General features: G+C 36.5%; 1 protein-coding gene across 1 annotated transcript; it reads right to left on the reverse strand.

Annotated features, from left to right (window-relative positions):
• Positions 1 to 337: 337 nt before the first annotated feature.
• Positions 338 to 26,942, reverse strand: LOC124172278. Its single transcript, XM_046551696.1, has 6 exons — positions 26,909 to 26,942; positions 12,659 to 12,823; positions 11,817 to 11,936; positions 10,671 to 10,802; positions 5,199 to 5,324; positions 338 to 494 (listed from the first exon to the last, which is right to left on the reverse strand). The coding sequence occupies exons 3-6, from the start codon at positions 11,883 to 11,885 to the stop codon at positions 423 to 425; spliced, it is 399 nt and encodes a 132-aa protein (XP_046407652.1). The 5' UTR covers positions 11,886 to 11,936; positions 12,659 to 12,823; positions 26,909 to 26,942; the 3' UTR covers positions 338 to 422.
• Between the last annotated feature and the right edge of the window lie 282 nt (positions 26,943 to 27,224).

Raw genomic sequence — 27,224 nt, forward strand, 5'->3', positions numbered from 1 at the left:
GAAAGACTTTTCACACTCATTGCAAGAATAAGGCTTCACTACCGCATGTGTTCGCATGTGACTGTGAAGATTACCACTCTGAGTGAAAGACTTTTTACACACGTTACAAGAATATGGTCTCACTCCTGTGTGTATACGCTCGTGTGTGATGAGGTCACCTTTCCGAGTGAAGCACTTAGCGCACACGCTACATGAATAGGGTCTCTCTTTCTCTCCCGCACCCACGTGATTGCATTGGTTCCCAATGCAAAATAACATTGAGGATAAACCCTGTGAAGTCGATTCCTCTTCTTCGGTGAAACTTCTCGTCATTTGTTCATCCATTAGGTTTCTTTCTGTCTTAACTAGGGATGATCCAGCGTTTGAACCAATTTGTGTCACTAAAGCTCTGCGACCAGTGCATTCATCAATTGAATAATTCCTTACATTTTCTTCCGCAGGCAGATACGAAGTTGATGTTGTTTCAATGGGCATATCTTCGGCAGCCGGCACCCCTAGAAAAGAATTTAAAATGACAACTATCACTGTCAAACATTAAAACTAATACTCCTAATCATACCACTAAAAAGCGATTAAAAGGATGAAAAAGCCAAAAAATCACAGAGATAAAAGTAAACCTGGCCAGGACTTGATCCCACAAACCCAAGAAAAAAAAACAGAAAATCAATATAGGGTAAAATATTGGGAAAGAAACACAAAACACAAAAACAACTAGGGCAACAGGAACCACTATGACCCTGTGGCATTTTTTTGTGTCCCCCCAAATTTCTGGAACCGCCCCAGAAATTCCTCCGAACTTCCTACGAACTTATCCGCAGAACTTCTCCCGCTAAGGACTTTTCGCGCTAAGGTTTTTCGCGCAAAGGCCCTTCGACTCAAAGGCTCGGGGACTCTTGTCTCCGAAACTCTGCCTCCGGAAACAGCCTCCGAAACAGCCACACCTGCAGAGCAAGACTTATATAGGACTACTGCGGAGGAATACCTACTCCTTGGCAATAAAGGGGAAATGGGTGCTGAGGCCCTAGTATGCAGTTCCAAAAATGGTTAGGGAGGGAACGACTGCCTTCAGTCAACACGAAAAAGCTTCTTACAGGGGAGTAAAGAAAACTTTCAAGAGACTCGTATAGAGGAAGAATTTCCCTCAACGAAGGTCCGGCGCGAAAGGGTTAAGGTCACTTGCAACCCCACTACCCTTCTGCAGAGGAGGCAATAAAGCAAGCCACTTGCCGAGGTATCCACAACAGTAACTTAGATGTGTGAAACACTGTGTCCTCGTCAATGTAGAGAATTGTCAAACAGAATTTGTTGCATACCTATAAGCGATGCTTTCAGAAAATTTTTACACTGGCATGTAGCCAAGTCACGCTAGCTTCCTTTCTCGCTCTATATAGCTAACCAAGTGCCATTACTAACATGAAACTGTGTGAGGACTTAATAATGTACGGCTACTGAAAATCAGGTGCATAATATGCCATCATATGTGAAATGGCACACGGATGAAACACTATCACCCACTTATGTACCCCACGTCACTACTGAAGGGTAAAGGGTTGGGATGCAACACAATGAGCAGTCACTTGAACCCTCTCCTGCCAGCGCCTACAAATGGAAAACGTTTTCTGCACTGAGTGGCATAAGAATATTTGGAGCCTATCTGTGTGTAGCTATTTTTAGGGTAGAGTTACACTGGTTTCTTCGTTGCTCAGACTTGGGAGACAACTCAATGGTGTGCCCTTCCTTTACACCTGCTACTGGACTTGGTCCTCTAACTCTATCTTACCACTTGTCAATGGACATCTTATTGTGTTACCAGTATTTTTAAACCAAATAAAGTTCTTGTTTTCAATAATTTATCCTTCAAAAAATTTACTAACATTTTTAAGCATTGAGGAATTTTAAACAAGGTTGTAGTGTTAATGACAACAAAGTTAGTGAACACAAGGTACTAAGACTAACTTCAGAAATTCGTTATTTATAACACTGAAATTTCATTTTATAAACTGCTTACGCGCAGAGAAAAAATGGAGAATTCATTTCAAAGTGAAAAAACAACAGTATGTAGTATGCAACAAAATATATCGTGGCCAAAACCATTGAAAATATAACCACTTTGCGACTGAGTCCTGGGGTGAGGGTATAAATAAGTGGGTGGGTCGGGCTGAACCATTTCGCACCAGAAAGGCTTTGGGTGGAGGCGACAGAAATTTTCATACGTAGAAGAGCTGCCGTCAGGTATATCTGTCACAGATTTTTCAATGCAAAGACTCTTGCCGATGCAAGGGAGGGGAAGTACTGCTGAGGTAGCAATTGTCGGATGCATTCAGGCCCTGCCTGAGACCCAGCTTAGCGAGAACTTAGGGCCACCACTGGGCAATTAAGTCCGAACCGTCCCACTCATTTATGATAAACCTCACTGCAGGAATTCTTTTAAAAGAGTAAAGTATTGAAAATAAAACACAATGCTTGGTTGAAAAAAACACTGGTAATGCAATAATTTGACTGTGGATAATTCCTTTGACAGAGTTAGTGACTGGGTTGAGGGAGAGACTCCCTGATGAGCTGGGTCTGAATTCTAAGGGACTAAAACACCAATGCAACTCGCCACCAAAAAAAAACTCCATACAGAAAGGTTTAAATGTCCTATTACATCTCCTAGCACAAAAACATTTCCCAAACGTAAGTCCTGGCAGGAAAGAGTTTAGGTGACTGCTCATAACTTTGCAGCCTAATCCTAAATAAATTCAAAATACAGAATACAGCCACTGAATGCATCCGACGATTTCTAACCAGGGGTATCTTCCCTTCCCTCATGGTGGTAGGAGCCGATGTCCGATCTTTTGCATTGAAAAATACACGACTGCTATACCGGACATTAGGTGCACGACACATGAAAATGCCTATCGAATGCCGCCCATATCCGGCTTTAAAGTGTTGAAAGGGGAAAGGTGACTGCCCCTGACTTTACCGCCTGTGGCGAGGTGGATAAGACAAATAGCTAGAAACATTATCTAACTGGGCTAAATTACCATGTTTACCGAATATCATTACTATGCAGAACTAAAAGACATAACTCATACAATTACGGGTTTGAAATCATTTTTGGCTGTTTCTTAGCCATATTGCTTTCAATACTGGAGAAAACCTCTCAATTTTATATTATCTCAACAGTATTTTCTACTCCAAGGAAGCTTCATGATTGACTCACCGTTAAATCTAACAAAGCACCGTAGCCTATTCCAGGGAAACAAGGGCTAAAAGGATTGCACTCATTTAACATATTTTCCCTAATTTTCCCAATAATTTAAAATGGACCAAAAGCAAGGATATTTTTTCCATTCACATGACCAGTTTCCATATTCACATTTTCTATTTAGACTGAAATTCACCTTTTGATACTCCATTCTCAAACCAAGTGCTCCATTATGGTGATTTGTAACAATTTTTTTTCAAGAATCTGGTCTCAAAACATGGCTAGTTAAATATTAAAAATTTAAATACAACAAAATTTTTGCAAGGCTTTAAAAATGATACAAATGACAAAAAAAAGCAAGTAAATGTAACTCTTCTTCCCTATCCATTTGACACTTAAACTAAAGAAAACAGAAAATATGGATTGATGACTAATCAGTCACAATATGGCCACTTTAAGAAGAGATGTCTTCACAGTATCATCCACCATTCACGGCATGGCATTGTGAAATCTAGTAAGCCGTCTCATCTGAAATCGGCCTGAATTTTATGGCCCGTTGATGGTGTCGATGGCATGGTGCCAGGTCGGAGTTAAATGGGTGCTGTGGAGACCAAGGTGTGATTCGACTTATCTAAAGGAATCCATTGAGACATGTTTATTCAAAAGCACGGCAGCTGGCTTGGGACGGTGGCCAGCAAAAACACGTCCCATCAGAAAGCAGCCTCAGCCTTATCGATATACAGCTATTCGTAGCCCTTGAGAGCACTAACCCCCTGCTTCCATTGTGGACTCTGTCGAATTCTCAACTGTATCTCTTATAACAGTAGAAGTTGCCTAAATAAAAGCATTAACATGTACATCGCCCACATTAGCATCATTTCCTCCGTGTATAGAGTTATTTGCAATCCTTAACAGTACTCACCAAATGTCTTCGTAGCCGTATCATGGGCAACAGTTGATCTCTCAATTGGGTCCCCATGCTCGCCTAAAGTAAGCTGTAAGTAATCATCAACATATGAATCATGTATATACAAAGGATTCAGGAATTTTTTTGGGGGATCAAATAAAACTACTTCATACTCAACATTGCATCAAAAGTTGGTATTCCTAACAAATATTTTTCATTCAAAATAAATCTTTTTTTACACTAACAGCGAATTGAATATTTTCGCATTTCTTTCAACATCAAAGTGCTTTTATTTAAGTTACACCCATATTTTAATACTATCTTTATTAGTTAACTCTGCATTTAATGCCATTTTATTTTCATGGGATACCATAAAAGAATTAAGGTTTCTTTGGTAATGAAGGAATCGAAACCACATATTTGAAACTAGGCATCCATGTCAAAAAATGGGATAAAATCTGACGCAGCCACATTGTAAAAGAAGATATCGATACTGAAAACTAAATTTTTCAGTGAAAATCATGAAAATAATGATGAACAGCTGGCATTTGTAAAATGAAAAGTAGAAACTAATTATGAAAAGTGCTGAATGAAAAAATTGAGCTTAGAAGTTCCAGGTAGTAGCCACACACCATAACCACCGGGCTATCGCTCCTACATGAAGGCAGACCATTTATAAGAGAGCAAAATAGACCTGTAAATGTTTAACTACATTTCTAGTTTAAACCATTGGTTATGTTACTCCACATTGGGTTGATTCGTGGACAGCTTCTTACATATTACAATGCTAAAAAGTTTGATTTGAATTTGACATCTGATTTTCTTATTGAGACATGATTTATTAGTTCAAGGATTTACTTTAGCCAAATATAAGGCAAGTAAACTACAGCACATTAATAAACCATTAAGATGAATAAAAACGGCTTCTTTTGAGATAAGAATCCTTACTTCAGGAATTAGAAACTTTGAATGGAATGGGTTACATTTAAAGCTGTGCAGAAAGCAATACGTCCTATCATTTACAATGATAAATGTTTAGATATTTACCTACTATCTCCTTAATCAATTAATTAAATCCTATGGCAAGAATTCCTCACATACCTGGTCACTCTCTTCCAAAGATGGTTCCCTCTTTACCCCAATCAGCGTCCACTCCAGGTCTACCACTACGGCTCCTGTGCCCTGAGTTTCCACCTTTTCACCTTGGGAAGCAGTTAAGGTTATGGGCTGCAACATAATGCCAAATCATCATCATCCATGACTGAGATTAAAAAAAGAAATGCTTTTGAGAATTTGTCGAACAAATAAAATTAAAGTTCCTTCAAGATGGATAGATTCTTCATACTGCCCTACAAGCTTCCTCACAGTAATTAATATCAGGATTTCATAATGTTTATGCTTATGTTAATTAAGTTTAATTAAGACTTAAAACCTCTGATTTGCATTGCAAAATCCCTTCAAAAGCCACATGATGATCCTCAGGGAAATGGTTTCTGGATACGTAAAACTCCAGATATTACCTTATTCATAACAGAAACTTATTTTATGGGAGAACTTTGCATGAGAATTCAGAGCACAAATACAATAACACACTAACATGGAAAATTAATACGGTCTATAAAGGAGAATAATTTCTTGTGTTTTGGTTCATAAGTCAATTTTACCCTCCAGTGGGCGTGCTGTGGCACAAAGTGCAACATTGTGCCGTTTTGGTCTCACGTTATTAATAGCAGTTGATCAGTGAACCAAACGCACCAATTCTTCCTTCTTTGCAGCACTATGGAGATTTCTGTTTGTGATTCAAGAGTGTGGCTTCTCGAATTTCGGAATAAAACGAATAATTAGCTGAACTGGTTGTCTTTGTTGCACTCAGTGCAATGTGTGCCTGGTGATGTAATATTATCCCGTAGTGGCAATTATAGATCAAGATTGTTTCTTTCGATTGTACGATGTAGCATGAGGTGAGTTGGTGGGAGCACAAGAGTTTTCACCATTCCTTCTCTGAATCAGGTTGAGCTAACAGCTAAGTGTTTGGTGTGTAGGAGCAGCTGTTTGTGGAGAGAAATGAACCTGTGGCATTTTCCCCAACGTGAGCCCTATGATGTGAGTACATTTTTAGAATTAATTTTCATTGGATACTTTGTTGTCCTTTTATGGGATTTTGATGTAGAAAAATTCAAAAGTTAGTTATCACACTGCTTAGGGCATGAAGATTCATTACCGAAGAAGACTATCTGAGTGTGCTACAAGAGCTGTCAGACGAGGAACAGGAAGTCCGCATTGAGGAGAGTGATGATACAGATGAGGAGGAAAATATTTCCCTAGGTGATAACCCCTAGGAAATAAGAGACTATGATGAAGCTACGTCTGATGGCGACGTGGAGGAACCTATAACTGCTGAAGGTAGTGATATTGATGGTGAGAATAATTATTTTTTGGAAAAGTTGATAAATCTTGCAAGTGGAAAAAACTTCTTTTTGCGGTGCTACAAAGATCAAGAGCAAAAACATTATGAAAACCCTACCAGGGACAAAACTCTGTGCAAGAAATACACCTGATGAGGCTGGGGCTTTTCTAAAATGTATAGATATAGACATGATTGATGAAATTGTGATGCAAACAAACAAGTACATTCAAACTAAAATTGCTCTTGTCCACTATTCAAGGGATAGGGATTGTAAGGAAACGACAAGAACATAATTTATGGCTGTGCTGGGTATACTTTTTCTAATTGGCATAAAAAAAGGTCATCATGCAAATGCTTTAGAATTGCGGAGTGCAGATGGATCAGGAATGCAAATTCTAAGGGCAGCTATGAGTTACAAGCAATTTTTGTTTATCTTGCTATCAGTAGGATTTAACTACTGAGCAAGTAGGGATTTCCGAAAACAAACAGATAAATTAGCTGCAATCCGAAAAATAATAAACTTGTTCATAGGAAATTGTCAAAAAACGTATAATATGAGCGAATTTGTGACAATTGACAAAATGCTGCAACCATTTAGATGGCCGTTGTAGTTTCATTCAATATATACCGAGCAAACCCGCGAAATACGGGATAAAGTTATATGCTATGTTTGATGTGAAAACATTCTTCACCAGTAATCTCGAAGTGTATTGCAGGAAGCAGATGAACGGTTCATATTTAGTGTCAAACCCACCAGTAGACATTGTCAAGAGGCTTGTAGGATCAATTGAGGCAACTTATCGTAATCTTACCACAGAAAACTGGTGTACTAGTTATCCGCTTGCCAAGTTTCTCGTAACAAAAACATTACAACCATTGGCACGCTGAAAAAAATAAAAGATTCCACCTGAATTTTGGCCAAACAATACGTGCGATGTAGGGTCATCTCTCTACGGGTTTCAGAAAGACATTAGCCTCCTATCATATGTTACAAAGAAGAACAAGGTGGTGTTGTTGTTTTCAACAATGCATGCTGAGGGGATCACTGATGAAGGTTCAAATAAACCATGCATTACATTAGATTACAATGCAACGAAAACAAGTGTTGACATGGTTCACCAAATGTGTAGTTTGTATTCTGTGTCCAGAATTACGAAAAGGTGGCCATTAGTTTTCCTTTATAGATTTTTGGGCATCGCAGGAATCAATGCTCACATATTATATAGGGCAAACAATCCTGCAGATAAACATTGCAGGAGGACATTCCTGAAAACCTTATCATACACATTGATGAACGCACACTTGAAAAACAGGTCAAACATATTATCTCTACCAGCTGACATTAAATTATTCTTGTCAAGTTATCGAAATGAAGACTTATCAATTGAGCGAGTCAGCAACAAAGGAAATAAATAGCGTATTGTGTGGCCGTGCAAAGAACATATCACCGACAATAAAATGTGGGAGGTGTAATAACTTTTATTGCCGATAGCACTGTGAAACAGTTACTACCTGCAAAAAGTGTACATAAATGAAGACGTACAAACTGAGTTTTTGGTATTGCTTTAAAAAAATGTAATAAAAATTTTGAATTATAAAAGCGTTCAAAAATCTGTACTTTTTGCCAAAACTATGTAAAGTTCAATTAAAAAAACATGGTAATGAATTTACGCTTCTTAATTCGAGTTTTTGTTATTAATATCAGAGGAAAACCAAGTATGGCACTGAGTTCCACGCGTGCCCGCTAGTGTCAGAGAATATGGCGTGCCTGCTGGAGGATTAAAGGCATCAAATATTTTGGCCAATAAAAATAAGTGACTCAGACTAGAAATAATGGGAGGCAATTCCAGTAAATGAAAAAAGTTATCTCTATATGAACTCCTTATAGGACAAAAGATTCATTGGGAAAATATGAAGGTTTATTTTACCCTGCACAAACAATTGATGAGTGGTGTGTAATTGAGGTGTTTTTACTTCCAGGGACTAAATGAAAATTACATAATGTATATTAAAGTAGAACGTCATTACTTTTCCCAGAAATAACTGAACCCTTAACAACATATTTGCTCAAAAGGTATACGACAGTGCTTTCAAGGATGTGAAATTGTTTCAGTGTAAATGCCATATATCCAAGATAAGTATAAACAACAAATGATAACTTCACCTTTTTAAAGTATAACTCCACTACTGACCATGGTTTCATCACTATGTCATTTTCACTTCTCATAACCTTGAAAACCGACTGACGTGTTATACCACAGGAAGCATAAAAACCAGTGTTGGATGAAGCAAGAAAGAAATACTCTGTAGAATAGCACAGGCAAAGAGGGCATTCTACAAAAATGAATAATATACTCACAGCTGAGAATTGAAATATAGAAGTAAGGAAACAATACAGCAGGCACCACATATGGAACATATGTATAAAAGGTAGCAAGGTTTCAAATTGACAGCTGCAGAAAAGTCAAAAGTGGAATCTTTGGAAAGGTGTTGCTCCCGAAGAATGTTGACAATAAAAAATTTCACAAATTAACAAGTATGCATGAAGAATAGTGGAAGTAAAGAAGTCTTCTTAAAACCTTAAATTAATCGGGCACATCATGATATAATGGCCACATAAGAACAATTGACAGACAAAGGGAAGGGCAGGTGGACTGAAAGAAGGGAAAAGGATGGCTCTGAATGTTTTTATAGGTCAGGTTAAAAAGGATATATAAAATAATAACATAAACATGAAAAGATAAGCATATGTTAGACAAGAATTGAAGGCTATGAAACGAATTTTAGGACTTTGGATTTATGATGGCAACATAGTTCATATGCAATTCAAATTCAACCGACAATAAAAAGTTCATAAATAGTATTGCTGGATTAGAAGAGTCTTGATGCATCTGTTTGCTGGTGGCGCCATTAGTGCAATGTTTAACCACAGATCCTTCTTCATCACTGCTAATCTGATAATTTTTAACAAAAGAGCAATCGTGCATTACCAGATCACTCTATTGGAAAGAGGAACACACTTTCATACACATTGTAATCAATTGGTGCACAAGCAAAAGTAATCATGAACAAAGCTTGAATTACAGGGTGTCTGCAGTAAACAAATAATCCCTGATGATCTATTCTGGCCACTTTGTAAAAAACAGAATAACTTAATTGATGAACAATATTCATCCAATTAAGTTATTCTTCCTTTTCATATAATCTAATATAAGCCTTGGTAAGAAGGAGGAATAACTTCATTGGGCACACCTTGAGAATGAATAGGTTTTAAAATTGTGGACTTCCCCGATCATTGTGATTAATTTCCGAAAAGGAGATAAGCAAAGGGCACTGAGATTTTAAGAAGAATGTCATTATCTTGCACAAAAATATCTGAAACCTTTACATACTTATTTGCTCAAAAGCTATGCAACAGTGCTTTCAAGTGTATGAAATTGTTTCAGGTGTAAATGCAATTATTATCTATGATAAAATATAAACAACAAATGATAACTTCCAAAACTTTAACATATCTCCACTCCTGACCATGGTTTCGACACTATGTCATTTTCACGTCTCATAACCTTACAATCAGAGAAGCTACAGGAGGCCTAATTATAAGTGATGGATGAAGCAAGAAAGAAATAGAGAATAGAATAGCTTCTGCGCAAAGAGCACTCTAGAGAAAAAAGGAATCTCCACACAGCTGAGAGTACTAATACAAAAATGTGGAAAATATTCATCGGACACTACCTTTAGAGCATATTTAAAAATGATAGCAAGATTCTAAATCGACGGCCGCATGAAAGTCATAAGTGAAAGAATTGAAAATGTGTTGCTCGTGAGTAATGTAGAAGGTAAAAGGGATCGAATGAGGAAGTACCAAGGAAGTACAGAAAATAGATGGAGAAGTCTTCGAAAAAACAAAACTTGATCAGCCACAGCGTGAGATATGATAGACTTATAAAGAAATTAGTCAAAAAGAGAAATGGAGAGATGGATGGGAAGAAGGGAAAAGATTGATTCTAGATGTTCATATATCATTAGTTAGATTAATAAAGATTTATGACAGAAAAAGAAAGTAAATATTTAAAGATAAGAAAAATCAATTTTAGGAAGATGCTGATACAGTTTATATGTAACTCAAGGTCAACAGACAATACATAGTTCATAAATAGTATTACCTGACCAGAAATGTCTTGATGTATCAGTTTGCTTGATGCACCATCAGTGCAATCATTGAGTCTACATCCATCTTCATCATCGCTGATATGATCTTCTTTAACAGAAGGGCACTTGTATGTTACCGCATTACTCTATTGGAAAGAGGAACCTCCATTGATACATATTATAATCAATTGGTACAAGAAGCAAAAGTGATCATGAAGAATGCTTTAATTACAGGATGTCAGTACAAAATAAATTATTCCCAATGAGCGATTCTTGCCTCTAAGTAGAAATAGATTTACCTAATCAACCAACAACATTTGGCCAATATAGTTCTAATTGTTTCAATATAATCTAATGAAATTCTTGGCAAGAAGAAGGAACCCCTTTATTGGGAAAATCTTGAGTAAATAGCTCTTAAAATTGTTGACTTCCCCTTGCATTATAATTTATTTTTAAAAATGAGCAAGACAAAAGCACTGATTTCTAAGAAAATAATAAAAATCCAAGAATAAGCAAAATATTAATATTACATTAATAATGGAAGGGTTTCAAGACTATGAGCAACAACAGCAGAAAATTGAGTCAAAGTAAATAAAAATCAGTTCACCTCACTAAAATTTGACGTCTTTTGGTAATCGATTTGCATTGCCAACGTGCAACACCTCATTCAAAAATGTTAAAGGACAAATCCCTAGTCCTTGTTATAAATTCCTGTTCACTTTCATCACAAAATCCATATCTGATCTGATTCCTGTGAATATCAATCTCTCATAAGGAACGAGCCATGCAGTTCCACCAGGCTAGCAGCTGCATTATGATGTCATGGTCATTCTTTAAACTGTTCCAAACTCAACAGTACTCATCTTAACTCTCAATTCCTAATCACCCTTCTACTACTCAGTCATGTGATGACAGTGCTCTCACTTGCTCAGCAAACAAATTTGAGCAGTCAGTTTTGCATTAAAAAGCAAAAAAGGTTCATTACAATAAATAATTCATTTAAAATTATTCATTCATGAAATGTATTCTGTAGCTGGTCATTATTGACCAGGTGTTGGTGAATGCTTTACGTTTGTTCTAAGAAGTGTTGGGAATAATCCACTAAGGAATGATATTGTGCCGTAGAAAATTACAACAATACAACGCAAAAGTCAACTCACCAATTCATCAGTGGCCAATGGGTCTGACACATCAGTTGAAATTCCTGCTGGATCTGATGTGTACAGCATTGGATAAATCCCTTCACTGAGGTTACCTTCATCCTCGTCTTTCACTTGAAACTGGAAGATAGTAATGGGCTTCACTCAATTAAGGCTCAACAATAATAAGTTCATTCGATGATAAAAAAATCCTTATTTCCTTGAGACCACTCCAGCTGGCCAATGTACTCATGATATTTTTGTGACTACCGGATCAAACTCCAGAGTATCAACGTTCAACTAGGGAGGGAGAGTTATGTCACAAAGGGCGTGTGGTTTGAATGAGAGTTTTGGCCACACACAGCAGAGGCAAAACAGCTGGAACGACAGATTGAGGTTCCACTGTACATTGAATTGTCTTAATATTTTCTTTACCCATGCTTGTAATGAGGTGTCACAACAGTTATAGCTGGATCTTTCATTGAAATTAGGGAGAAAGATGGCTTAAAACAAAGAGAGGGCAATAATGAGACAGCCCAGTTATAGCCAAGACAAATGGCTTAAGAAGACATTTCACATCGTTATCTACAAGCCTATTCCATCAGATACAAGTAATTTCTATCAGAAGATTTCCAGTGCTGTACAAGTGATATTGACTAAAAAAGACTAGTGTGGTTCAGTTTTCTGCCTCATATGTTACAACTAGAAAATCCCTCAACTGACAGTGGCATTACTTTCAGTGACTTCCCATAAATATACTTATATTTATGACAGACACAACGTCTTCCTTATTGCTACCAAGAAATTTGTATAACTGAAGGTGTTTCAAATCAGGTTTCACTGTGTACTAGAACATAACTTACTAACTCATTGTCCCTGGGCAGTACCAAGTCTGGCACAGGAAGGTATATTTCAGTTGTTTTGGCTGAGCATGTGGGCTGTGAATTCTTTTCAATCACATCTTGAATGCAGCCCTTAGTCTCTATCTCGTCTAGTCTGTCATCAGCTGCCCCTCCTCCTTCAAAACTCTGCAGAAAAAGTAAGAGAGAAAAAACACTCATCTCCTTAAAAATACATATATGAGATGCTCTAAAGCAATACGAAAAAGGATATTCAACATATCGTCCATGATTTCATATACAAATGGAGTGGTGTCAGCATGCCAGTTAATCAAGTTTTGGGTCTAGTAAATATGGATCTCTGTAGTCGAATAGGTGATGTCTCAGTCGGCGGGGCAAAAAACTTGTTTGTGCTTGTTGATAATTATTCCAGGAAGCCATTTTGCTATTTTTTTGGAATCCAGAAGTGAAACATTTGATAGATTCAATGAATTTAAAGCTTGGGCTGAGAACAAGACAGATATAAGGATTAAGGCTGTAAGATCTGACAATGGTCTTGAATTAACTAATCAAAAGTTTGATTCTTTTTAAGGGTACATGGAATAGAGCATCAGACTAGCACCCCATATACCCCTGAACAGAATGGTGTGGCAGAATGTGCTAATCGCACAATATATGTAAAGACTAGATGCAGGTTGTTTGATTCAGGCTTACCAAAGGGTTATTGGGCGGAGACCTGTAACACTGCAGTCTGCATTAAAAACCGTGTACCACATACAGCTATTCAAGGTAAGGCTCCACAAGAGTTGTGGGGAGGAAAAATGTCATCATTCCAACATTTAAGGGTTTTTTGGTGTCCTGCATATGATCATGTTCCTGATCAGAAAAGAAATAAGTGGGATACTAAGGGGAAAAGGTTAATTTTGTTGGGTATTGTGAAACAAGAAAAGGTTATAGACAAATTGATCCAAATAATCCCTCCAGTCATTAAGGCAAGAAATGATTTCTTAGAAAATTATGCGAGGCCTAATGTAAGGGATGAAAGTGTACCCAATAAGGGTAAGAATGATGCAGTGCACCATTTTTTATCATTTTTTCCAAGGAATGAATCTAGTTTTCCTTTAAATAATGTTAAGTCAATTGGGTTTGATAAGAGTAGAATGCAAGGACCAATGACAGAAAGTCAAGGTTGTGTTTTGGATGGGGAAGTAGACTCCAATAACGATGTCCTTGGTATTGAAAATTGTGGTGAATCTATTGAAGTCAGGGAATCCAGTATTGAGAGGGAGAGAAAATGCCCTTCACAAAATAGGACCCCTAAACTTTACCCTGACTTTGTAACTCCATTTTAGCTTCACGTAGTTTTTTTAGTGGCAAGGATCCTATTTCAGTCGATGAGGTCTTGGCTGGCCCAGAAAGGTCATACTGGAAAAGGGCACTGGATTGGAAAATGCAGTCCTCTAAGTGTAACAAAATGTGGGACCTGGTGACCTTGCCAGATGGAGCTTAAGCTATAGCTTGTTGAAACTCAGTTCATATTATGTCTTTATCACAAAATCCTTGGAGCTAGGAGAAGGCCTTCAAATCGTCCCATTCACAGAAAATTCACGTAACCCCTGGAATATTATGTTCATGTGAAGTATCCTAACTCCCTTTTTTTTTAGTTACAAGCTTGTACTTAAAATAGAGATATAGGGTAACAATTATCATTGTTAAATGAACAAAAAAATTATTTTTTTAATGCTGAATTTGCTTCTGCAATAATAGTCAGAGAAGTTGCGTTTATAAGGATAAAATCACTACCTAATAATTTTACACAGTGGTGTCTCAGAAACTGAAGAGGAATGTATTTATTTTGTTGATGACCTCCTAATATATCTAAACATGTCATACTGAAGAAAATATGGGGTCCAATATGAACATGTAGCTTCTTAATAGAATAGTCACCGATTACCATAGGCTTACTCTATGTGGCATGTGATATTTCTGACAGAAGATAAGCAGATTTGTGAAGCTAGGATTTTCTTACATGAAAATAGATCAGCATGGACATGCTTTTTGCCTAGTATCGTACAATTAGTTAAGTTGCCCAGCTGAAGGATATACTATTTAGAGAGACTACCCATAAGAACGCATATATTTACTCTTTCACAACTGAAGGTCATTCACCTCTGTTTTTAATGTAGAAGAGCAAATAACTTACCAAGATATGGGCTTTTGGTAGTTTGCAGTCTGTCACAGGAATGTATGCTTTAGTAATTAGTACACAGCCTGCAAGCTGCAAAGATCTCTTGCGTCAAAACCACCAAATTCTCTATTTTCAACTATGGTGTCTTTGAATAGGATCATTGATGTGGAATAAGCTTTCCTTACATTTCATTAACTCTTGCATATAGTTATATGGGAACTAAAAATTAGGGTCCTTTAGTTTGTTAGTTACTAGATTATATGTTGTAATATTATAATAACATGTCTTATATTTGTTTCACTTTTGATGAACTTGACTGGTATAAAGTTTAGTAAAACTACTTTTGTCTAACCAATTATTACAATTTTTTGTTTACATGTAAAATACATTTATTAATAATAATTTTGATATAGATTTTATTCAGCATCTAAAATACTACCTACTACTTAAGAGTACTACTTTTTTAGGTCAGTGCACCTTATGTTCTAAACTCTATTTATTTTATTTACCAATGACCAAATTAATACAATTTAAAAGCAAAAAATAATCATCTCCTATGCCTAAACTATTTTAAAAAAACAGGATATTTTTCAAATAACCACTTTACTATTATTATACTTAAAACTGACATCACGTGAAAATGGCACTTTCATTTTTATTTTATTGCACTCTCAATAACAGTTTATCGCATTTTGTAGTGTCTATTATTTATTTTCATTATGAGTTTTATAATGATAAAATCAAAAATCCCCTGCGAAGAAGATACACGTGGAAGATGCCAGGAGATCGTAGAAGATTCCAAATCGACTACATTCTAGTGAAACAAAGATTCAGGAACCAGGTGAAGGACTGCAAAAGCTATCCAGGGGCAGATATCGATAGTAACCATAACCTAGTTATGATGAAATGCCACCTTAAATTTAAAAAGTTGAAGAAAGCCGTGAAAAACATATGGCAAGTTGAAAAATTGAGGGAGGTTCAGCATCAACTGGCTTTTAAAGAGGCTGTAGAAGATAAAATAGGGGAGGATCCGACCAACAAACCAATGGAAGAGAGTTGGAAAACCATTAGAAGTGGTCTGCAGGCGGCAGCTGAGGAAGTTCTTGGTAAAAGAAGAGTCGTTATGAAAAAACCATGGATCACGCAGAAAGTATTAGATCTCATTGAAGGAAGAAGAAAATACAAGGCTGCGAAAACAGAGGAAGGACAGAATCGTTACAAGAGGATAAGGAACGAAATATGTCGTAAAGCGCGGAAGGCTAGAGAAACGTGGATGGAAAGCATTTGCGAAGACGTGCAAAACAATCTTAAACATGGAAAAGTAGAGGCTGCTTATAGGATAGTGAGGAACCACTTTAAGGAAAGGGGCGTAAGATGTAATACCCTAAGGGACAAAAACGGAGAACTATTGATTGAAAACGAAGAAAAAGGGAAGAGATGGAAGGAATATCTGGAAGATTTGTACAAAGGAAGTCGCCTCAGAACGAATGCTATCGAAAACGAGAGGGAAGTGGATACCGATGACATGGGAGCCGCAATTTTAAGATTGGAATTTGATGCGGCTGTAAGAGACCTCAGGATAAATAAAGCGTCTGGCATTGATGACATTCCTGCAGAACTAATAAAAAATTCAGGAGAGAAGACGTTGAGCCAGCTATACAAAATCATTAGTGAAATGTATATGACAGGTGATATACCAAAGGATTTCGAGAGGAACATTATAATCCCTATTCCTAAGAAGAAAAGAGCGGAGAAGTGCGAAGATTTTAGGACCATAAGCCTTACTACACATGCATCAAAGATACTGACAAGGATCATCTATAGAAGAATAGAACGAAAAGCAGAAGAGTACCTTGATGAGGACCAATTTGGATTCAGAAAAAACAAAGGCACAAGGGAAGCAATATTGGCCCTAAGACTGCTTATAGAGGAGAGAATGGAAAAGAACAAGCCAACATTCGTTGCGTTTGTGGACTTAGAGAAAGCATTTGATAACGTGGATTGGAGCACAATGCTTGGAATCCTAAAGGAAGTTGGGGTTCTTTATAATGACAGAAGAATCATCCACAGCTAATACAAAAACCAAATAGACGTGATAAAATCAGGGCCCAGCTATGAAGAAGCAAGAATTAAGAAAGGAGTGCGACAAGGCTGTGCATTGTCACCCGTAATTTTCAACGTTTACATTGAAAAAGCCATTAAGGAAATCAAAGAAAAGGCATTGGGAGTGAATATCCATGGAGAAAAAATAAGCATGCTAAGATTTGCCGATGACATAGCCGTTATAGCAGAAACAGAGAAGGATTTGAAAAATATTCTGGTTAATATGGGTAGGGTAATAAGTAGATATCAACTGAAAATAAGCACGAAGAAAACCAAGATCTAAGTATGCAGCAGAAGAGAAGAAGTCAAGACCAACATTAAAATAGGGAGGCAAAAACTGATAGAAGTGGATGAATTCTGTTATTTGGGAAGCAAGATAACTAGTGACGGGAGAAGCAAGAAAGAAATTATCAGCAGAATAGCCCAGGCGAAGAGAGCATTCCACCAAAAGAGAGACCTGCTTACAGTGGGAAACTTAAATATGGATGTAAAGAAACAATTTATAAGAACCTACATCTGGAGTATGCTCCTATACGGAAGTGAGGCATGGACAATGACCGCAGTGGAGAAAGCAAGGATAGAGGCCTTTGAAATGTGGTGCTACAGAAGAATGATGAAAATCAAATGGATCGACCGAGTTAGTAACGAGGAAGTCCTAAGAAGGGTAGGAGAGAAGAGAAGCCTCATGAAAACCTTAATGCCTTAATATTATGCTCTCGTTAATTCAAGATTGCAATACGGAATAGCCTGCTGGGGTGGAGCATATTTTATCAACATTAAACCATTGATAGTGGCGCAAAAAAGGGTTATCAGGGTTATAACACGATCGTATAGGAAAAGCCACTCATTTCCTCTATTCAAAAAATTAGATGTCCTCCCACTAAGGCATTTATTCATTTATAAAGTCCTTAGAATATTCTATAACCGTAGTGGTGAAAAGGCCCGACCACAAAACTAAGACATTAGAGCTTGGAGAAACTTCCATATACCTAGGCCGACGACCGAAATTTATCGACAGTCATACAATTACTTAGGGCCTAAATTGTTTAGTATGTTGCCGAGTAATGTAGCAAACTCGGAAAAAAGATGGGGATTTAAATCCGCAGTTAAAAAATGGCTTATGATGTGTGAGGAAGTAGAGTTTCTACTAAGAAAGGTGGGTTAAAAAGTTTACAATAAAAGGTATATTGTATATTCTATGTATGTAATTATGCGTTTATATAAGAAAAATAGTTATCCTTGTCCAAATATTTGAAATACGTTTTGTAATAATGAATGCAATCGGCAATAGAACAAATAACTGAATACAAAGAAATTTTACTTCTCATGTGTGCTAGCACCAGACCTATGTAAAAAGTTTATGATGGTAGCCCCAAAACTACTAAAAGGGGTACCTATATATTCCAAAATATTTAAGTATGTTCTAAAATGTAATATTTGATTGTAAATGGAATAAATTATATATTATTATTATATATTATTATTATAATAAGAAGACGGAACAACCTTATAGGCCACATCTTGAGACATGATGGCCTGATGAAGACAATCGTCGAAGGACAGGTGGAAGGCAAGAATGGAAAAGGAAGACCTCGAACAAAATATATGGAACAAGTAAAGAGAGATGTGAAAGAGAAGAAATACGTAGGAGTGAAAAGATTAGCTGATAGGAGAACTGAGTGGAGAGCTGCGTCAAACCAATCCTAGGATTGTTGACCAGTGATGATGAATGATAAAATGTAGCGAAAAACAGTTATATGACAAAATACAGAATTTTTAAAATAATTATGTCGTAAAATAATAATAAATTAAGGAACAAGACATATAATGGCGGAGGTGTAGCTTGCGCGTACCCACTTGCAGTTCGCGGCCATGCAGAGTCCCAGCCAACTAGTAGCTGGCAAGTGGCTCACATGTTTTAAGCAGTGAGTGTCGGCAGAGCATTCAAACTGCGCTTGGCACATAATGTATGAATTTTCCAGTCTAAAAGGCAAATTTGCGTAAAAATGTAATAAAAGTTCAGTCACTGCATCTATCTCGCATTTATTTGTGCACATCGCATCCATATCGCTTTTTCGAAACTCACCTGTCTCAAACGATGGTTAAAGTAAAGAAATATTTAAAAAACTCATATTTTGAAAAAAAATTGTACTGATATTGTAAAACATAAGAACCTGACAACATATTATTGATCAAGGGTAAATTCCGTTATAAAAAAAGCTTTTCAAAGCAAAGAAAATTGATAATAAATAACAATAACTCCTTCCTTGAACAATGAAACTGCCAAAAAACAATGATTTGGATAGAGACCATAAACCAGTTCCTAGTTTCATACACAGATCTACCTAATCATGAGAGCATTTAATTCATTTAAAAAATCATTACTAACGTATCCTTATACGAATACAGCATTACGTTTCCTTAGATTTCTCTAATGAAATGAATCAAGTAAGAGTTCCTTTACATTACTCAAATACACTTTGCTCCATTGAAGTTAAATCACTTCTTATAACTGTATAAAACTAAAGTTAATCATTAAAATCCGTTGAGATAAATAGGAGATAACAATGCAGATTACAATTTTGAGGAAAGAAGATTTGTAAAAATTATTTTATGTTAATGCCAACTATGGCTGTTTAATGAAAGTATAGGTAATTAATTTCAAATAAAAAATGGGATCCCCAGAGGCCACCTGATATCAACATTAAGTATCTCTTTTAGTCTCATGGAGGCTTTTTGCAATAGATGTCAAGAAAGAAGATGAAACTTTTTTTACTTGAAAACAGGCAATTAGATATGAATACTGTTGAAGGGTTTCATCCACATACGCCCGGGTTTGAGGGAAAAAAGCATTTAAAATTTAAAAATACGATCACATTGAATTTAATTTAATAATTTGGCTGATTGTTTCAATGCCGGTAAGGCCTAGTGGAAGCGTACCGCACTTTCATTTTGAAGGACCAGGGTTTGAGACTCCGAGAGAGTAATTTTTTTCCAGAGAGCCACCTCCATTTTTGTTATGTTCAATCTTCTTCAGATTAGTTGATTTCAGACGTTTTACATTTTTTTACTTGACTGCTTCTTGACAATAAGCCCTATATTGACGCTGATGTCGCCAAGATTCATCCAAGCAGGAGTGGTTAAACTGTGGTGCTAGCATCAAAATGAAGGGAACTTATTTTCAGAGCCAAAGATTTTAAACATACTGTCTCTGAAGGGTTACTCAGGTTCCGTGAGGGAGAAAGATATAAGATCAGGGAGAATGAAAATTGACAATCTTGAAATGATCGACAGATGGGTATACGATCGCTTTGTGGAAGCCAGGAACAGGAATGAACTGGTGATGATGCAGATGACTTTACAAGTATAGGCAATTTCAGGGTGATTTCAGCTCATATCTCCAGGATTTGAATACTAAGCCAGTGCTGCATGGGTAGCATCTTTCAAGAAGAGACACCAAATCGTGGAATGCAAAATAACAAAATACGTGTCAGCGAGCTAGTGTCTGCAGAAGAAATATTACACATAGCAAAGAAACACACTCATATACAACAGAGTATGATATTATGGCCTCAGGAAAGTTGCTTTCTAAAGTTTTTATTGTGCGTGTCATAACCTGGTGATGATTTTGGAAAGACAGCCATGAAAATTAAAATTCAAGATATCCCAAAAATATGCAAGAAAAGAAGACCATCCCATTCAAGTAGTTCATTCCAATCTCTACTCCAACAGTTTTTCCATGCACTCCCCTGATAAAAATAAACTCCTCCATTGAGGAGAGGTCTACCCTCCATTTACGGTAAGGGAAGGATAGGTGTACCCTTCCTTTATCCTTCAGCAAGGGTACACGAAGTGTATTTTAGAACATTGGTGGGTAGGCTCTCTCCTTCCTGGAGTGTAAGGGAAGGGTTCTGCCAGCCTCAATGAAGGGTACAGTAAGGGTAGGACTAATATAAAAACTAAAAATCCATAAATTAACATAAAAAATTAAAAAATCGCTTAGCAACTAAATAAACTAATGGGGATGAGTTGTAACAGTGGTTTTTAAAATTATAAGACAAAAAAATTGGCCTACACATGGTCTTGAAGCCTAAACCTACATATCCTACATATAGGAGGATAATGAACTAGTGCCTTGATAACCTCGGCTATCGAGGTACTGCTGAGGTAATGCTTCTTAACAAAACGTATATTACAAAATCTTAAGATGAGATTCGCACCCGAGTCTATGTGGAAGAAATCTGTGACTTTTTTCTACCACACCTATTTCGTTTCAGAAAATAAGATCGGCATACAAATATCGAACATCACTCTCGTCATGTCTCATTGTCAGCCACAAAAATAGGTTACATCCTAAAAATGTGAATGAAAGAGCTTCAAAATGATTTTTTTTCACACAACTATAAAATCTATTGCATACAGTGGTGTCGCCAGAAATTTCATTAGGGGAAGGGTCCAAAACCGGGTGGGAAAATTTTTGAAATACAGGATACTAAGTAATGGGTTTTCAACTAATTCAAACACTTTTCATTATCGAAAAAACTTTAATAGTTAAAGAAATTTTTTTAAAATTCATTATTTTTCAATATTTTGTTTTCTTTTATGAAGGAAAATGATTTATATTTCAGGGGTCGAGGGTACAATTCAAAGACTGCTTACGTTCTTCTACAGAACTCAATGCTCTTTAGCAAGTGAAAGTAGCTGAGGAGACACTTTCAGGATATATTTTCCTCAGTTATAAATGCTAAGTCCAAATAAAGGGTAGACGGAGGATTTTTCTATCCTTCCCTTACCCTTAATGGTGGGTAGAGGAAGGGTACATGGATGGTAAGGGAAGGATTTTTCTATCCTTCCCTTGCCCTTAATGGTGGGTAGAGGAAGGGTGCACAGATGGTAAGGGAAGGAGTTCCAAGGAAGGGTAGACGAAGGATTTTTCTATCCTTCCTTACCCTTAATGGTGGGTAGGGCGTGGGTTGTGCAAGGGTAACTACCCACCATGAAGGCTACTACCCTTCCTTAACCCTAATCCGGGCACCTCAAATTTCTAACGTAACCGGGCGTGCAGGGCCCAATGGACCCTCCTTGTTAATTTTTTCTTTTTGCTCATGTGGGCCAACCTGCTAGAATAAATATCATTGTTTTTTGTCAAATAGTGCAAATTTATACAAAATAAATGATTTAAAAATATTTTTTAATGTTCATAAATGAATATATATATAATAATTTTCATGTTAATTAGGAACAAAAATTTGAAATGTAATAAATTATGATTCATCCTTCATAAAATTAATCTCTGGTGGAAATAATTGAAATTTAGAATCAACTAACATAAGGGATAATTGAATATTATTTACTTATGAAACGAGACACTGTACAACATCAAAACTTATTGTTTGGGGGAAAACACAAAATTTTATCAACGAGTTCAGGATAGGCTACCCCTCAAAGCTTTTTTCACTTTTGATTTACACGTTTACGTCACTATGTTCATTGCACACCGATTGCTCACAGTTGTTACACCTTTGTTTTTCTTCATAATGTTTTTTATCATGGGCATATATATTATCTCATTTTTTGTTATACTATAATTTGATGAATGTCTTGGCTCAGAAATTCCTTCATCAAAAAATCCTTAGCCTGTGTTCCAAGGCAAACCCAAGTTGGATCGTCTTTCAATGTGGACATCAACCAGAATATCGGATGCACTTACAATAAATAGTCTTCTTGAATAATGTCTACCAACATTTCAATTTAGATCAGTATTCATCCACACCACATACGCTGCTACTCTACTCACGTCCTAGTCACTCATGAAAAACGCAAAAGGCCAACTATTTGTGCGTCTTTTACTCATGTGCGTCTTTACCAACTGGTCAAGGAAATCGACTTCACCTTTGGTGCAGTTGTAGTGACAGATAATTTCAGGTTTAGCATTGACGGCTTCCATAATTTTATTATGATGCATGAATCATAGAAGAACTACCGGTCAACTCTTTATCTTGGGCAATGACACAAACATACCATTTTTGGTGAAACCAAACAATGAAGAAACGACTTTACCACTTTTATTGGCTTGAAATTTTCCTGGAATAAATCGTTAATACTTTCCTATAGTTCCAACATTACTCTATGCAAACTTTATATCAGAGAAATTTTTGTCACTCGTTTCATTTCTGTTCGTATTTTGGTATGGTTCAGTGAGGTGCTGTACAACTCTTCGATCCAAACCAGGAAATGCTCTTTACGTCAATGTCATCTTCATTGGAACTCTTCTCTTCGATTGGCTGGTAATCCAAATCATCGTCACTAGTTTCTTCAATGTTCAGCAGTTTTTGTGTGCCATCTTGAGACAAAAGCTTTTGTCTAGCCATGATCTAATAATTATAAAAAATATGTTATTTCATAGAATTTCTCTAAAACTACGGATTACTTCCTTAGTACTCATCTATTAGAACTTACCTGGGTATGTGATGTCTTAGTGAAGGAAACTTGTAAATATTTGCCATCACTCCGATGGCTGTGTTACTTTTACCCAAAGAGAATTGCATACTGAGGCGGTAGTTCCGTATAAAAGCCCATATTTTCGGAATCAGTTATGTACAACATCTTATATGCCTTCATCTGCGTTGCCCAGTAGCACTTTGCTAGCACTCTACTCTTTTTTCATACATGCCGTAGTTTATATGGGAAACAAGGATGGAGGATGTAGAGGTGAAAGATGGTGGAAAGATGGGCGGGGAGAGCAGGAGAAGGAGGAAACAGGGAAGGATGGACTGTCATCAATGCGTTAGGGTTTGGAATACGGGTGGAGGATTTTTAGGAGACTGATAATGAACAGGAGCGTTCAAATTCGAAGCGAAATCATCTGCATGCTATCTGTATGACAGGATATATCCTTTCCTTTATCCCTTGAATGGACGTTACAAATAAATTCCGAGGAGCAGTGTTTTTTTTGGAAACAACTGGATCGTTTTAGTGATCATTCCCTAGGGGTTTCCCGGTGACTCAATCCAACTGAAGGAAAATTTCTCTTAGCATATGCCCTTCAGCGACCGCCACGGTACAATAGCAATAAGCGAAAGAATAAACAAAACTGTCTTTATCCTTCATTTATGGATAGAGATAATGATGTTTGTTGCGTATTGTTCATTCCTCTCCCATCTCACTCTCCTTTAGCAGGATTTTCCAACCGTAATGCACCGGTGACTCTCCAGCCTACTCTATATTCCCTTTTCACCTTCCCCTATATCTGCCCCTATCTTACCACCCATGCTACCTAGAATAACATTCTGCGTACATAATCTAGTTATTTAATTTACACTTATTACATTTTCCTGCCTTGATAGATAAAATAAACTTCGTGATTGAAGCTAACACAAACTGGATATATATGCTCGTAAGCATCCAAGTGCAGCGTGTTGCATAACTGGTGAACACTCACCTCCTGCCATACGCCACTGAGTTAGGGGTTATTTAGATGTACATGTGAACATTCCCAAATAATACTTGAAAAATGACAACATAATACCTTTTATATTAACCATCTAGTGATGTGCAACTGATCGTGTATGTGAAGGGTCCATCAGACCCAGCTTGCCCGGTTACGTTAGGAAAAGTTTAAATTTATTATAAACAAAAAAGAAATATTTTTTAAAATTTAAAAATATATTTTTCTTATTCCATTTATCCGTATGAACAAAGTCACAGAAGTTCACAGCACTGGGATATTTTGTTCTCATGTTGTAACCTGAAATAAAGGCTGTAGGGTCCGTTGGACCCTCCTTGCCCGGATAAGGGTTAACCCACCATGGTGGAGTTTATTTTTATCAGGGTTCAAATTCATTAAACAAAATAGATCTATAAAATGAAATACATCCCATTCCCTATGCCATGAAGCTACGATATTAACAAAAAAATTATCGGTACATATAATAAGCATTTTCAAAAAAGTTGACCAAAAAAATATATCATGAGAATCAAAATTACCACTTCATATTTTTTTGGCCTGTTTACGCCACACAATAACATATGCAAGTTGATATGTGAATGCATGAAAGATGAATGCAAGGACCAAATAACACAGGTTCTATTTTCTATTCATGCAATCACAAGAGTTGTGTGTGTTACAAAATGCATTCTTGTGTACATTTCTGGATTCATTTATTTTAGACAATAATTAGCACAGGTAAATTCATGGAGTAAACAGAACTTTAACCATGAATCGTAATGCATCAACCCCTACCGATTAAAAAAGCAATATAGAGTTTAAAATCCCCAGCCACAATTATGACGATTCCTACATGGGACAACTTCTCAATACATAAAAAATAGAATTTCACAACGAGAAACATCTCTTAAAATTAGGATAACAATAGGGTCATTCCATGTCAACTCAACCAGGGTCCCACGCCCACCATCTCAGATTTTGATAATTTTTTCCGTTGTTAGTTTCAACCTTAGTTAAGAAAAATCTAAAATATTAAAGACCCATTGCAAGTACTTTCCAAGATATGAGTGTTTGAAGTCAATGAGGCACACACAAAAAAAATCTAAAAGTTTTACTAGCTTCACTTGTTTGGTTTAGGTTTTACAGGGGCACAAATATGGTAGTTTTGAATAATTTGACCGGTGCGCAGAATTTTTGTATTTGCCTCATTGACTTCAAACACTCATATCTTGGAAAATACTTGCAATGGGTCTTCAATATTTGAGATTTTTCTTAACTAAGGTTGAAACTAACAACAGGGAAATAATTATCAAAATCTGAGATGGTGAGCATGGGACCCCCCAAAAATTGGCTGAGTTGACATGGAATGACCCAATGTATATGTGCTCATTTTAACAGTGTAATAACTAAAAACCACACTCTCAAAAAATAAAAACCACACTCACAATAAATAAAAAACACACTTTTGGGTACATGATTTTTGATAGCACCAAAATCATGTACACAAAATATTATTATCGAAGAATTGTTTGAATTAACGGTTTATATAAGCAAAGACATAAAACATTTGATAAACAACTGACAGATAATTTTAGCAAATAATATTGTTATCAAATCGATCAGATATATTACAAATATAAAAAAATGCATATACTTAATACTGTAACATTGCAACGAACAAGTACACTAAATAGCCAGGTATGTAAATTAAATTTTTTTTAACCTGTTCTAAACATTTTCGATCGATTTGTAGAAATATTCCATTGGATATATCTTCGTGTATTACAACTTAAAATGGTAAATAAACTCCCTAAAGTCCACAAGTACGATTCTATGAATTATCTTGATTGTAAGTGTTGGAATTTAAAACCAAATTGGAGGTAAAAAGCAAAAGAAATACATCGAAAACATTCCACAAAAACTTTCATGTTCATTGATATACTTTTTTAGTTGGTCACTGATTAATTCAAATGATTCACTTTTTTGGCTATGATTGAATTGCAAACACTTAGTTCTACAAAAAGAAAAAAACGACTTCACTCGTCACCATTGAGCCACCAACAGCGAGTTAACTAATGCCTCATCAGGATTAACTAATTCGGAGACACTATGTGGGACATTGGACTCTTTTCACTACTCAGCCGATCAAGCACAAGGGCCTTTCGTACCATCTAATGTTGTTCATTAACAAATTTAATACCCCATTAACTTTTGATGCCTAATGAAAGCAATTTTTAAGAAACGTTGCACGTACCAGTTTGTTACAGTCATAAAGCATTATACTTAGCCCGTCGTGGCAAGTGATTCACCAAATACACAATTAAGTTACTTTTTAAAGTTACTGTTCTAACCAGTTCAACCAACAAATACAAATATCTTGCTACATTTTTCATTCTCGTTGATATAAACTTGAAACTACTAATACCGGGCTACACGGTACATAATCACGAATAAGTTAATATCTGTTTGCGAGAATGATTTAACATCATGTGGAAGTTACACGAGGCTTCCATGAAAAAAAATAAGAAGCACTCACCCTGAAGTTATTTCTGGACGAAAATTTTCTCAGTTCTGCGTCCGATTCATGACAAATATTTCTGAAATCGTAGAATTCGATGATCTTTTTCAAGCACAGTGGACATAAAGTGGCAGGCAGGCCATCTCCCACAGCAACCTAAGAAAGGAATGAAAACATATGCAAGAGATTTCAGACGTACCAAGTAAATATGTACTCATAGAACGGAATAAAACAAGAGGTAAGGAACTCGATAACATGAAACCCGCCACTTACTTTTAAGTCGACTAAATCATATAAGGCATCCTCTACAGTTATCTGGCTTGCTACAATCGAA

Source organism: Ischnura elegans, assembly GCF_921293095.1.
Source record: "Ischnura elegans chromosome 13 unlocalized genomic scaffold, ioIscEleg1.1 SUPER_13_unloc_1, whole genome shotgun sequence".
Lineage (NCBI taxonomy): Eukaryota > Metazoa > Arthropoda > Insecta > Odonata > Coenagrionidae > Ischnura > Ischnura elegans.